Here is a 14,585-nt window from a genome sequence, read left to right on the forward strand (position 1 = left end):
GCAGAGGATGTGGAGGTGCGGGACGGGCAGAGGATGGGAATGTGCGGGACGGGCAGAGGATGTGGAGGTGCGGGACGGGCAGAGGATGGGAATGTGCGGGACGGGCAGAGGATGTGGAGGTGCGGGACGGGCAGAGGATGTGGAGGTGCGGGACGGGCAGAGGATGGGAATGTGCGGGACGGGCAGAGGATGTGGAGGTGCGGGACGGGCAGAGGATGGGAATGTGCGGGACGGGCAGAGGATGTGGAGGTGCCATCCTGGGATTTGGACGTGTTGCGGGGGATGGAGTAGGAGCAGGTTCACCTTTTGCTGCCCTGGAAATAGTGTGGCAGCTTCTTCCTGAGGCTTCTCACCCAGGCCGGTGGGATCCCCTGCTGGCTTCCATCCTCCCTTGCCCCTCAGGAAGAAGCATGCAGCCAGTGAAGGCGCAGAGCCCAGCCATGTTGGGATCATTGCCTGTGTGTGGGACATGAAGGCAGCAGTGCGGAGCGCATTGTGTGGGTCGGCTGGGTGATAACAATGTATTACTTCCTCTTTCCCGGATCTCCTCCCCCTCCCCCCCTCTCCCTGTATTGTGTATATAGTATATACTTTGTAGCCAGTTTCACTTTAACCAGCCGGTCAGGTTGCCAGCTGGGGCCAAATAAGGAACACAAAGGGTGTAACGGCCGGTGCATTCTCTGAGGGATGGGAGATAACGGCTGGGGGCTCGGTGATACCGGGAGAGGAAACCTGCACCATGGAAAAACCTGTTCTGTGGCTGCCATGTGGCTGTTTGTGAACGGTGGGTGTGGTCTGTGTGAATTCCAGGTGTACAATCCCTTCGCACCCTCCTACACCTGTCACACCTGACTCCGGGACTACACCCTCTGCACCTCCACTCCAGGCCCGGCAAACAGCTGCTGATACACAGGTGAGGGGGGCAGGCTGGGGCTTGTAGTCCAGCCAACACTTCATAGGTGGGTGATGATCAGATGTAGTATAGGATAGGTGGGTGGTGATCAGATGTAGTATATAGGGTGGTGATGATCGGATGTAATCTCGTCCCTGGCTGGTGTCGGGTTCCTGGCAGTAGTCCTGTTTCTGGTTGGTGTTGTGTCCCTGGCAGTAGTCCTGTTTCTGGCTGTGTCGGGTTCCTGGCACTAGTCCTGTTTTTGGCTGGTGGCTTGTCCCTGGCAGTAGTCCTGTTTCTGGCTGGTGGCGGGTTCCTGGCAGTAGTCCTGTTTCTGGCTGATGGCGGGTTCCTGGCAGTAGTCCTGTTTCTGGCTGATGGCGGGTTCCTGGCAGTAGTCCCGTCCCTGGCTGGTGTTGGGTTCCTGGCTGATATCCGGTATATTGTGGGCTGGTAATGCAGATATTGGGCCAGGTTGCTTTCTAAAAGTACTTAATATATATTGTGTGTGGATCGTTTTTGGGTGGGAAGTAACAAAAAGTGATACAAGTGCACTGCTCAGAGCAAATGGGAGAGGAGGAGGAGGATTGTGACCCCAGCACGCTCTGCTCATGTAGGGTGATCACTGCATGGGCAGAGAGAAGGTTGTGAGGGGTCTGCTGTCCTGTAGGAGAAGATCACTCCTGGTAGGGATCTGCTCATGTAGGGTGATCACTGCACGGGCAGAGAGAGGGATGTGAGGGGTCCGCTGTCCTGTAGGAGAAGGTCACTCCTGGTGGGGGATCTGCTCATGTAGGGTGATCACTGCACGGGCAGGGAGAAGGATGTGAGGGGTCTGCTGTCCTGTAGGAGAAGATCACTCCTGGTAGGGATCTGCTCATGTAGGGTGATCACTGCACGGGCAGAGAAAAGGATGTGAGGGGTCTGCTGTCCTGTAGGAGAAGGTCACTCCTGGTGAGGGATCTGCTCATGTAGGGTGGTCACTGCACGGGCAGAGAGAGGGATTTGAGGGGTCTGCTGTCCTGTAGGAGAAGATCACTCCTGGTGGGGATCTGCTCATGTAGGGTGATCACTGCACGGGCAGAGAAAAGGATGTGAGGGGTCTGCTGTCCTGTAGGAGAAGGTCACTCCTGGTGAGGGATCTGCTCATGTAGGGTGGTCACTGCACGGGCAGAGAGAGGGATTTGAGGGGTCTGCTGTCCTGTAGGAGAAGATCACTCCTGGTGGGGATCTGCTCATGTAGGGTGATCACTGCACGGGCAGAGAAAAGGATGTGAGGGGTCTGCTGTCCTGTAGAAGATCACTCCTGGTGGGGATCTGCTCATGTAGGGTGATCACTGCACGGGCAGAAAGAGGGATGTGAGGGGTCTGCTGTCCTGTAGGAGAAGGTCACTCCTGGTGGGGGATCTGCTCATGTAGGGTGATCACTGCACGGGCAGGGAGAAGGATGTGAGGGGTCTGCTGTCCTGTAGGAGAAGATCACTCCTGGTGGGGATCTGCTCATGTAGGGTGATCACTGCACGGGCAGAGAAAAGGATGTGAGGGGTCTGCTGTCCTGTAGAAGATCACTCCTGGTGGGGATCTGCTCATGTAGGGTGATCACTGCACGGGCAGAAAGAGGGATGTGAGGGGTCTGCTGTCCTGTAGAAGATCACTCCTGGTGAGGGATCTGCTCATGTAGGGTGATCAATGCACGGGCAGAGAGAGGGATGTGAGGGGTCCGCTGTCCTGTAGGAGAAGGTCACTCCTGGTGGGGGATCTGCTCATGTAGGGTGATCACTGCACGGGCAGGGAGAAGGATGTGAGGGGTCTGCTGTCCTGTAGGAGAAGGTCACTCCTGGTGGGGGATCTGCTCATGTAGGGTGATCACTGCACGGGCAGGGAGAAGGATGTGAGGGGTCTGCTGTCCTGTAGGAGAAGATCACTCCTGGTGGGGATCTGCTCATGTAGGGTGATCACTGCACGGGCAGAGAGGGATGTGAGGGGTCTTGTGTTCTGAAGGAGAAGGTCACTCCTGGCTGGGATTTGCTCATGTAGGGTGATCACTGCACGGGCAGAGAGAGGGATGTGAGGGGTCTGCTGTCCTGTAGGAGAAGGTCACTCTCGGCGGGGCTCTGTGGTAGTTTCCTTGTTTTAGAATTAAGAAGCGTTGCAGGATTTGTTTTGTGAAGTCATCGCTGTGGGGTGTCATGTGTTTTGTACATGGAGACGGTGTGTGTGGTAAGACGAGCGCCATCATGGGATGTATGTGGAGAAAGGGGGGGAAGTCGGCTGGAAATGTGATATAACAGTGGGGGGGGGGGGGTTATATACTCAGAGTATACTGGTATACAGATATTCTATGAGCAGTGATGTCACTCCTGTCATATACTGTATAGCTTATATCTGGAGGATGGTGATGTCACTCTTATATATACAGTGAGGGGAAAAAAGTATTTGATCAGCTGCTGATTTTATACGTTTGCCCCACTTACAAAGAAACGATCGTCTATAATTTTATTGGTCAGCGTTTTTTACCAGTGAGAGAAGAACAACAAAAATATCCAGAAAAACGCATTGCAAAAAAGTTATAAATTGATTTGCATTTTAATGAGTGAAATAAGAATTTGATCCCCAACAATCAGCAAGATTTCTGCCTCCCAGGTGTCTTCTATACAGGTAACAAGCTGAGATTAGGAGCACTCTTCTCTCTTAAAGGGAGTGCTCCTAATCTCAGCTTGTTCCCTGTATAGAAGACACCTGTCCACAGAAGCAATCAGATTCCAATCTCTCCACCATGGAGACCAAAGATCTGCCCAAGGATGTCGGGGAGAAGATCGGAGACCTACACAAGGCTGGAATGGGCTACAAGACCATCGCCAAGCAGCTTGGTGAGAGGTGACAACAGTTGGTGGGATTATTATTCACATGATCAGGAGGACGGTGAGGAATCCGCCCAGAACTACACGGGAGGATCTTCTCCATGATCTCAGCTGGGACCATAGTCACCAAGAGAACAATCGGTAACACACTACACCGTGAGGGACTGAAATCCTGCAGCCCCCGCAAGATCCCCCCGCTCAGGAAATCACATGTACAGGTCCCCCCGCTCAGGAAATCACATGTACAGGTCCCCCCGCTCAGGAAATCGCATGTACAGGTCCCCCCGCTCAGGAAATCACATGTACAGGTCCCCCGCTCAGAAAAGCGTCATACATGGAGGACCTATGACCCCAAGAACACCATCCCCCACCGTCATATATGTAGGTCCTATGACCCCAAGAACACTATCCCCCACCATCATACATGGAGGTCCTATGACCCCAAGAACACCATCCCCCACCGTCATACATGGAGGTCCTATGACCCCAAGAACACCATCCCCCACTGTCATACATGGAGGTCCTATGACCCCAAGAACACCATCCCCCACCGTCATACATGGAGGTCCTATGACCCCAAGAACACCATCCCCCACCGTCATACATGGAGGTCCTATGACCCCAAGAACACCATCCCCCATCGTCATACATGGAGGTCCTATGACCCCAAGAACACCATCCCCCACCGTCATACATGGAGGTCCTATGACCCCAAGAACACCATCCCCCACCGTCATACATGGAGGTCCTATGACCCCAAGAACACCATCCCCCACCGTCATACATGGAGGTCCTATGACCCCAAGAACACCATCCCCCACCGTCATACATGGAGGACCTATGACCCCAAGAACACCATCCCCCACCGTCATACATGGAGGACCTATGACCCCAAGAACACCATCCCCCACCGTCATACATGGAGGAGGAGACATTATGCTTTGGGGGGGGGGGGGGTTCTGCTAAGAGGACAGGACAACTTCACCGCATCAAAGAGGCGATGGACGGGGCCATGTACCATCAAATCTTGGGTGAGAACCTCCTTCCCTCAGCCAGGGCATTAAAAATGGGTTGTGGATGGGTCTTCCAGCATGACAATGACCCAAAACACATGTACAGGTCCCCCACTCAGGAAATCACATGTACAGGTCCCCCCGCTCAGGAAATCACATGTACAGGTCCCCCCGCTCAGGAAATCACATGTACAGGTCCGTCTGAAGATCACTAATGAACATCGAATGATTCCGAGGAGAACCGGGGGAAGGGTTGAGGTCAGAGGAGACCAAAATCCAGATCTTTGGCACCAACTCAACTCGCCGTGTTTGGGGAGGAGGAGGAATGTTCCAGCCGGTTAGTTTCAGTTGTTTGGCAGTGTTCTCCCTTTGCCCGCCTTTATTTGGCCCTTGGGGAAGAATTTCTTACACCAACAATAGGGCAGAATTTCTGCCAGTGACACCAACAATGGGGCATTGTCTCCTCCCACTGACACCAGGACTTTTTTTTTTTTTTTATCCTCCCGCTGGTGACACTCCGGCCCTCCTGATGTCTGAAGAACAATAAACTGACGGTGACTGTATGGTGATCACTCACTCAGGACACCCATTGTGTGGTATGGGGGTGGGGATGGTCTCTGATTGGCCTGTACATGGGGATGAAGGAATGGCGGTACTCTGAGTGATGGGCGCTCTGCTGACACTTGTCCCAGTTTCTTCGGCAGAACTCGCCTCTTGGCGTTTTTTTTAGTCTCTGAATGGAAATTGTCTCAGTCTCGTTTTACCGGCCCGGTAAGTGGCAGGTCGTGACCTCGGCACAGCACGTCGCCAATCCGGTTCTTGCAACTCCGGTCTTTTCTGGATCGGGGAGGCCAATCACCGGAAATGTTACATTTATCCAATTGGAGAGGCCGCTGATGTGAAAATCTTTGCTGTCAAAAATGATCATCCTGGTGATCCTGCCATAACTTCCTGTTATAGGGTGACAACGCTCTGTCCCTGTCCCCCAATATTCTCCTGTGTTGTCACCCAGCCCTGTGTGGGGACTCGGGGCTGGAGTGAGGGGCAGAGAGGTGAGGCAGGGATGGGATGAGGGGCAGAGAGGAGATGGGATGAGGGGCAGAGAGGAGATGCAGAGATGGGATGAGGGGCAGAGAGGGGACGCAGAGATGGGATGAGGGGCAGAGAGGGGACGCAGAGATGGGATGAGGGGCAGAGAGGGGACGCAGAGATGGGATGAGGGGCAGAGAGGGGACGCAGAGATGGGATGAGGGGCAGAGAGGGGATGGGATGAGGGGCAGAGAGGGGATGGGATGAGGGGCAGAGAGGGGATGGGATGAGGGGCAGAGAGGGGATGGGATGAGGGGCAGAGAGGCGATGGGATGAGGGGCAGAGAGGCGATGGGATGAGGGGCAGAGAGGCGATGGGATGAGGGGCAGAGAGGGGATGGGACGAGGGGCAGAGAGGGGACTCAGGGATGGGATGAGGGGCAGAGAGGGCACTCTGGGATGGGCTGAGGGGCAGAGAGGGGACGCGGGGATGGGCTGAGGGGCAGAGAGGGGACTCTGGGATGGGCTGAGGGGCAGAGAGGGGACGCGGGGATGGGCTGAGGGGCAGAGAGGGGACTCTGGGATGGGCTGAGGGGCAGAGAGGGGACTCTGGGATGGGCTGAGGGGCAGAGAGGGGACTCTGGGATGGGATGAGGGGCAGAGAGGGGACTCTGGGATGGGATGAGGGGCAGAGAGGGGACTCTGGGATGGGATGAGGGGCAGAGAGGGGACTCTGGGATGGGCTGAGGGGCAGAGAGGGGACTCTGGGATGGGATGAGGGGCAGAGAGGGGACTCTGGGATGGGCTGAGGGGCAGAGAGGGGACTCTGGGATGGGATGAGGGGCAGAGAGGGGACTCTGGGATGGGATGAGGGGCAGAGAGGGGACTCTGGGATGGGATGAGGGGCAGAGAGGGGACTCTGGGATGGGCTGAGGGGCAGAGAGGGGACTCTGGGATGGGCTGAGGGGCAGAGAGGGGACTCTGGGATGGGCTGAGGGGCAGAGAGGGGACTCTGGGATGGGATGAGGGGCAGAGAGGGGACTCTGGGATGGGATGAGGGGCAGAGAGGGGACTCGGGATGGGATGAGGGGCAGAGAGGGGACTCGGGGATGGGATGAAGGGCAGAGAGGGGACTCGGGGATGGGATGAGGGGCAGAAGATGGGCTGAGGGGCAGAGAGGGGACTCTGGGATGGGCTGAGGGGCAGAGAGGGGACTCTGGGATGGGATGAGGGGCAGAGAGGGGACTCGGGATGGGATGAGGGGCAGAGAGGGGACTCGGGGATGGGATGAAGGGCAGAGAGGGGACTCGGGGATGGGATGAGGGGCAGAAGATGGGCTGAGGGGCAGAGAGGGGACTCTGGGATGGGCTGAGGGGCAGAGAGGGGACTCTGGGATGGGCTGAGGGGCAGAGAGGGGACTCGGGGATGGGATGAGGGGACTCGGGGATGGGATGAGGGGACTCGGGGATGGGATGAGGGGCAGAGAGGGGACGCAGGGATGGGCTGAGGGGGCAGAGAGGGGACTCGGGGATGGGATGAAGGGCAGAGAGGGGACTCGGGGATGGGATGAGGGGCAGAGAGGGGATGGGATGAGGGGCAGAGAGGGGATGGGATGAGGGGATGGGATGAGGGGACGCGGGGATGGGATGAGGGGCAGGCGGGGGACACATCCCCCTTGGGCAGGAGAAGGAGAGGAAGCACAAAAGAGCCGACCAATCAGAACACACATAAACAATAAGCAGAAAAAGTCACTGAAAGGGTTAACAGGGAGAAGATTAACCCTCTGAGAGGTGAACTTAATTATTGTACAGCGCAGAGCAAACACATCCGCCTGCTGAGTAATTAAAGAATAGAGAGAGCAAACATGGAACGCTGACATTCTACTCTCCACATCTCACTTCCCTGGCCCCCCCTCCCCCTCATCAATACAATAATGACATTTATAAATAAATGTTTTCATTCTTTACTTTATACCCAGTGATGTCATCAGCGGGTCTCTGCGCTTCTCTATGCAGTGCAGGCCGATCATTGTAACTACAAAGTTACAATGTACAGTCTGATCACTGGGAGAGGGGAGACTGATGGGTTTGTAGAGTTCATTGACAAGGATCTTAATTTTCAGACGACGGTTGAAATCTGTGAATCTGATTGGACACGACGTCTCCCTGAAAGCTGGCTGTAAGGATCAGCAGGAACAGCTGGCGCTGTGGGCGTGGCTTCCACTTTGTGTCTATTGTGTTTCATTATCTTCTCCCTGTTAACCCTTTCAGTGACTTTTTCTGCTTATAGTTTATATGTGTTCTGATTGGTCGGCTCTTTTGCGCTTCCTCTCCTGCCCAAGGGGGCTGTCTCCCCTGCCTGCCCCTCATCCCATCCCTGCGTCCCCACTCTGCCCCTCATCCCATCTCTGCGTCCCCCCTCTGCCCCTCATCCCAGCCCTGCGTCCCCTCTCTGCCCCTCATCCCATCTCTGCGTCCCCCCTCTGCCCCTCATCCCAGCCCTGCGTCCCCTCTCTGCCCCTCATCCCATCCCTGCGTCCCCACTCTGCCCCTCATCCCATCTCTGCGTCCCCCCTCTGCCCCTCATCCCAGCCCTGCGTCCCCTCTCTGCCCCTCATCCCATCTCTGCGTCCCCCCTCTGCCCCTCATCCCAGCCCTGCGTCCCCTCTCTGCCCCTCATCCCATCCCTGCGTCGCCTCTCTGCCCCTCATACCATCCCTGCGTCCCCTCTCTGCCCCTCATCCCATCCCTGCGTCCCCTCTCTGCCCCTCATCCCATCCCTGCGTCCCCTCTCTGCCCCTCATCCCATCCCTGCGTCCCCTCTCTGCCCCTCATCCCATCCCTGCGTCCCCTCTCTGCCCCTCATCCCATCTCTGCGTCCCCCCTCTGCCCCTCATCCCAGCCCTGCGTCCCCTCTCTGCCCCTCATCCCATCCCTGCGTCGCCTCTCTGCCCCTCATACCATCCCTGCGTCCCCTCTCTGCCCCTCATCCCATCCCTGCGTCCCCTCTCTGCCCCTCATCCCATCCCTGCGTCCCCTCTCTGCCCCTCATCCCATCCCTGCGTCCCCTCTCTGCCCCTCATCCCATCTCTGCGTCCCCCCTCTGCCCCTCATCCCAGCCCTGCGTCCCCTCTCTGCCCCTCATCCCATCCCTGCGTCGCCTCTCTGCCCCTCATACCATCCCTGCGTCCCCTCTCTGCCCCTCATCCCATCCCTGCGTCCCCTCTCTGCCCCTCATCCCATCCCTGCGTCCCCTCTCTGCCCCTCATCCCATCCCTGCGTCCCCTCTCTGCCCCTCATCCCAGCCCTGCGTCTCCTCTCTGTACCCCATTCCCAGCCCTGCGTCCCCTCTCTGCCCCTCATCCCATCCCTGAGTCCCCTCTCTGCCCCTCATCCCATCCCTGAGTCCCCTCTCTGCCCCTCATCCCATCCCTGAGTCCCCTCTCTGCCCCTCATCCCATCCCTGAGTCCCCTCTCTGCCCCTCATCCCATCCCTGCGTCCCCTCTCTGCCCCTCATCCCATCCCTGCGTCCCCTCTCTGCCCCTCATCCCATCCCTGCGTCCCCTCTCTGCCCCTCATCCCATCCCTGCGTCCCCTCTCTGCCCCTCATCCCATCCCTGCGTCCCCTCTCTGCCCCTCATCCCATCCCTGCGTCCCCTCTCTGCCCCTCATCCCATCCCTGCGTCCCCTCTCTGCCCCTCATCCCATCCCTGCGTCCCCTCTCTGCCCCTCATCCCATCCCTGCGTCCCCTCTCTGCCCCTCATCCCATCCCTGCGTCCCCTCTCTGCCCCTCATCCCATCCCTGCGTCCCCTCTCTGCCCCTCATCCCATCCCTGAGTCCCCTCTCTGCCCCTCATACCATCCCTGCGTCCCCTCTCTGCCCCTCATCCCAGCCCTGCGTCTCCTCTCTGTACCCCATTCCCAGCCCTGAGTCCCCTCTCTGCCCCTCATCCCAGCCCTGCGTCTCCTCTCTGTACCCCATTCCCAGCCCTGCGTCCCCTCTCTGTCCCTCATCCCAGCCCTGCGTCCCCTCTCTGTCCCTCATCCCATCCCTGAGTCCCCTCTCTGCCCCTCATCCCATCCCTGAGTCCCCTCTCTGCCCCTCATCCCATCCCTGCGTCCCCTCTCTGCCCCTCATCCCATCCCTGCGTCCCCTCTCTGTCCCTCATCCCATCCCTGAGACCCCTCTCTGTCCCTCATCCCATCCCTGAGTCCCCTCTCTGCCCCTCATCCCATCCCTGCGTCCCCTTTCTGCCCCTCATCCCATCCCTGCGTCCCGCTCTGCCCCTCATCTGCCCCGCTCTGCTCTTCATCATGCCCTCATCAGATTAATCTCTTATCTATTTTTAGCAGCGTTTCTTTTACAATGTTTCCTTTCCTCTTCACATAGTGAATGATTACAGTGATGGCCAATCACAGGCGATTACAGCGATCATGTGATCCCACAGCTGCTTCCCCCAGTCCTCAGTATGAGGCCTGCAGCTGTCAGTCATGATTATTATTATTATTATTCAGGATTTATATGGTATCAACATTTTACTCAGCGCTTTACAATATAAAGGGGGACAGCAGAGTTACAGGAGGTTAGGAGGGGCCTGACCATAAGAGCTTACAGTCTAATAGGGCGACGGCTCAGAACGTGCAATTATGTGCACTTCCAGCACAGACACAGGGGCAGATCTATGCTCCGCCCAGGAATAAACCCCGCCTCCCGGACGCTGTATATACACTGGTGGGGAAAATTGGGGACACTTTGGGAAATTGTAATGTTTTGCAACTTTGCAGACTTATGTGAAATGTTATTTTGCACCAAAATACAAATGATTTATCTATCAATTTAGTGCTGAATTCACATTTATACCGTACAATAAAAGTTCTCCTGACTTAAAAAATCTCCCCGTCACTTCCCATCCTGGTGACACCAGGGGGGATCTCCCCATCACTTCCCATCCTGGTGACACCAGGGGGGATCTCCCCATCACTTCCCTTCCTGGTGACACCAGGGGTGACTCTCCCCATCACTTCCCTTCCTGGTGACACCAGGGGTGACTCTCCCCACCACTTTCCTTCCTGGTGACACCAGGGGTGACTCTCCCCATCACTTCCCGTCCTGGTGACACCAGGGGTGAATTTCCCCATCACTTCCCATCCTGGTGACACCAGGGCGAATCTCCCTAGTGGGGACAGAAATAAAAACATGACGAGGATCTAATCCTTAACTTAAAGGGTTTTTTTTTTTTTTTTTGTCCTGAGTTCCCCTTTAATAAACCTTTGTCCCAGCTCAGACCCTTCTGCTGGGTGGAGTCTCCGCCCTCTATTGTCTGTTTCTGGCGGAGTTCCTCTTCGCGTTCTGCTGGACTTTAGCCGGGAAGTCACCGGCGGTGATGATGGGCTGTACACAGTGTGAGGTCACACGGGGTGTCGGTGACGGAGACTTCCGGTGCTGTGATATGGGGGGGGAGGGGTGTAGTGGTGGATTCATGGTCCTTGCGGTCTCCTCGGTAACGGCTCTGGACTTTGGAACTTCATGCGATACAGAGAGGTGCGATGAACTGGCAAAACTAGGCGATGGCGGGACCCTGATGCCTCTTTTATGCCACCCGGTGGAGGCGGGTGGAACCTGTATGAAAGGCTCTGCCATCCTTCCTCATTCTTCGGGGGTCAGGAACAGACACGTCGGCCTCACCAGTCCCCCCCCCCCCCCCCGGCTAACAAGGTCCCCACCACGCTCACAGTTGGGACGTTTTTTTAGGTAACATGCCTGTGTGGGAGGAGCCACGTAAACCTGACATCTTGGCCTCCCAATGAGGGGGAGGGAAGAGTCAGTCTCCCCAAGGGGCCAGGAACCGGGACCAGAAGGCATCTCTAATAACTCCTCCGCTCCCTGCATTGTGTGTAGTCTGATCTCCCTGACTCCCATGGGGGAGGGGAGGGATGGATATACTGCCAGTCTGCTCCAGTTCTCTCCCGCAAGGACATGCTCGGCAGGTTAATTGACTTTCACTCAAAATTGCCCCAACTGTGAGCGTGGTTGGGATATTTTGCCCCCCTGCTGGGGGAGGGGCGGGCACTGATGTGACAGGTACCTGGTACAGCCGCCATGTCATAGGTTGGCGTTATACAATGGATACAATTGTATGGTGCTCGGTGTATTGATCTTCCTTCTTCTCGTTTCTTCTATTTGCAGACAGCAGTAAGCTGCTGGGGGATCAGCACGGCGCCAACTACGGGACCCTCCAGTCTGGAAAGCCCAGCAGTGCATGGTGAGTGCCGCTGTGCCCGCATCTCATGGGGGGGCTGCTGACCCCCCACATGACCCAAGTGAACGCCCGCCGTCCCTCCTCCTATCTAAGGCGTCCTCCACACAGTCACTTTCCGGATATCGGGTGTCTGGGATAACAGAGAACGGTCACAGGCAGAACTATCCTGTAGGAGGGCCATCATGGCTGCCGACTCCGCCCCCCCCTTTCCCAGAATCCTCCATAATTGGGAACGCCATACCGGTGTGCGGTGCGTCCAATAGCCGCCCGGCTGCGAACAAACTTCCAGGGCTGAACTCTCTGCCGATGTCACATATTTCCTATTTTTTATTTTTTTTCCTCCGCAGGAGCTTTGTGGCTATCGGAAGGTGACGGCATGGAGCGTCCTGTGTTACGTGTGCTGCGCTCTGACCCTGGGGCTCCTCCTCGTCCTCTTCCACTGGAAACCGCGACTCCGCATACTGATGACCCACCGCCGCTGCCCGCTGGCCGAGGCCGACACCATCATCCTCAAGGTGGGTGCGCTGCACACTCTCCCTCCCGTCATCCGCTTGCTGACCCCGCCTTTTTCTGACCCTTTGTTTACAGTAAAAATGTGTATTTTTTGCTAGAAAATGTATTTAAAACCCCCAACATAAAATATATATATATATATATATATTTTATGTTGGGGGTTTTAAATACATTTTCTAGCAAAAAAAAAAAATACACATTTTTACTTGTAAACAAAGGGTCAGAAAAAGGCGGGGTCAGCATTATTATATTATTATTATAATAATAATAAAAATAATAAATATAAAATTTATATATATATATATATATATATATATATATATATATATATATATATATATATATATATATATATATATATATATTTATATATATATATAAATTTTTTTTTTTTTTTATTATTATTATAATTTTATTTTTATTTTTTTTAGTAGAGGCCCTAGGCAATTTTTTTTATTTCACATTGTTTTTGCACAGCAGTTTTTCCAATAGCAAAAAAAATTATTTTTTGCTATTTGTAAAAAAAAAAAAAAAAAAAAATCTCTCACTCTCTCTCTCGAATTATTTTCGTTCTTAATAAAAGTAATAATAATTCCAGTCCTTTTTTTCTTTTTTTTTTTTTTCTTTTAAACCCTTGTGTGCCAGGGTACGTCTATAGACAGCATGGTAGACAAGGAGTTTAATCTCACAGCTGCTACAGTCCCTTCTATGTGTGATGATGCCATGCCAGGTCCCTCCCTACGCGTTTCGTCACATGATGTTATTGGGGGTGTGACTTAGACTTGTGTTTCGGTTTCACATCATCATTTTATATTTATTTATTTTTTAATCAGGATACGTTCGGACAGATTAGTATTGTGACCGTTCAGAAGGAGCGCGGCGTAGATCCCGGGTAAGCTGATTATGCAATCTTTCTATTGACTTGTACTCTGCTAATTCTGTGTTGCTCGGGGGCGTCATGTCCCGCATGCTCAGCCGTCGGCCATGTTTGTAAAATAAATAAATAATAATTAAAAAATGTATGTATATGTATATATATATCTATCCGGTTCCCGACTGGCACACACCGATGTATGTCGGCAGAATGGCACGGCTGCTGGTCGGGACCTCCATGAGTCCGGTCGTGGGTCCCGCGTTCGTCTCACAGGCTGCTGAACGGAGAGGTGCCGTTGTAAACAGCATCTCCCCGTTCTGCCTAGCAACAAGTGACGCTGATCTCTGCTCCATGTGAGATCAGTGTTCACTAAATGAAAGCCCAGCCCCCCCAACAGTTAGTGACATGCCCCTAGGAACACTTAACCCCCTACACTGCCACCCACTGGTTAAACCCTTCACTGCCAGTGTCATTTACACAGGAAATTCATTCATTTGTATAGCACTGATTGCTGTATAAATGACAATGGTCCCAAAAATGTGTCAAAATGTCCGATGTGCCCGCCATAATTTCGCAGTCCACAATCAAAATCGCTGATCGCCACCATTACTAGTAAAAAATAAAAAAAATTTATAAAAATATCATAAAACTATCCCCTATTTTGTAAACGCTATAACTTTTGCGCAAACCAATCAATAATCGCTTATTGCGATTTTTATTTTTTTACCAAAAATATTTAGAAGAATACGTATCGGCTAAACTGAGGGAAAGAAATTTTTTTATATATTTTTGGGGGATATTTATTATAACAAAAAGTAGAAAATAATGCGTTTTTTTTCAAAATTGTCGCTCTATTTTTGTTTATAGCGCAAAAAATAAAAACCGCAGAGGTGATCAAATACCACCAAAAGAAAGCTCTATTTGTGGGAAAAAAAGGACGTCAATTTTGTTTGAGAGCCACGTCGCACGACCGCGCAATTGTCAGTTAAAGCGACGCAGCGCCGAATCGCAAAAGTGGTCTGGTCTTTGACCAGCAAAATGGTCCGGGGCTGAAAGTGGATATAAAATATATATATATTATACAATTGTGACACAAGTAATATTGTAATTAAATGTTAATAAAAACGGCCTTTCGTTTTCAAT

General features: G+C 53.8%; 1 protein-coding gene across 1 annotated transcript in view; it reads left to right on the forward strand.

The window, feature by feature from the left end:
* Positions 1-681: 681 nt before the first annotated feature.
* ATP13A2 (ATPase cation transporting 13A2) overlaps positions 682-14,585 on the forward strand; it is a gene marked incomplete in the record, with an annotated part of 47,872 nt that continues 33,968 nt past the window's right edge. The window contains 4 exon segments of the mRNA XM_077456290.1: positions 682-913; positions 11,983-12,058; positions 12,403-12,570; positions 13,402-13,460. Of these exon segments, the coding sequence (XP_077312416.1) occupies positions 12,056-12,058; positions 12,403-12,570; positions 13,402-13,460 (230 nt within the window).

This window comes from Lithobates pipiens, unplaced genomic scaffold (assembly GCF_037356315.1).
Source record: "Lithobates pipiens isolate NorthernLeopardFrog02 unplaced genomic scaffold, aLitPip1_a1.2 Scaffold_27, whole genome shotgun sequence".
NCBI lineage: Eukaryota > Metazoa > Chordata > Amphibia > Anura > Ranidae > Lithobates > Lithobates pipiens.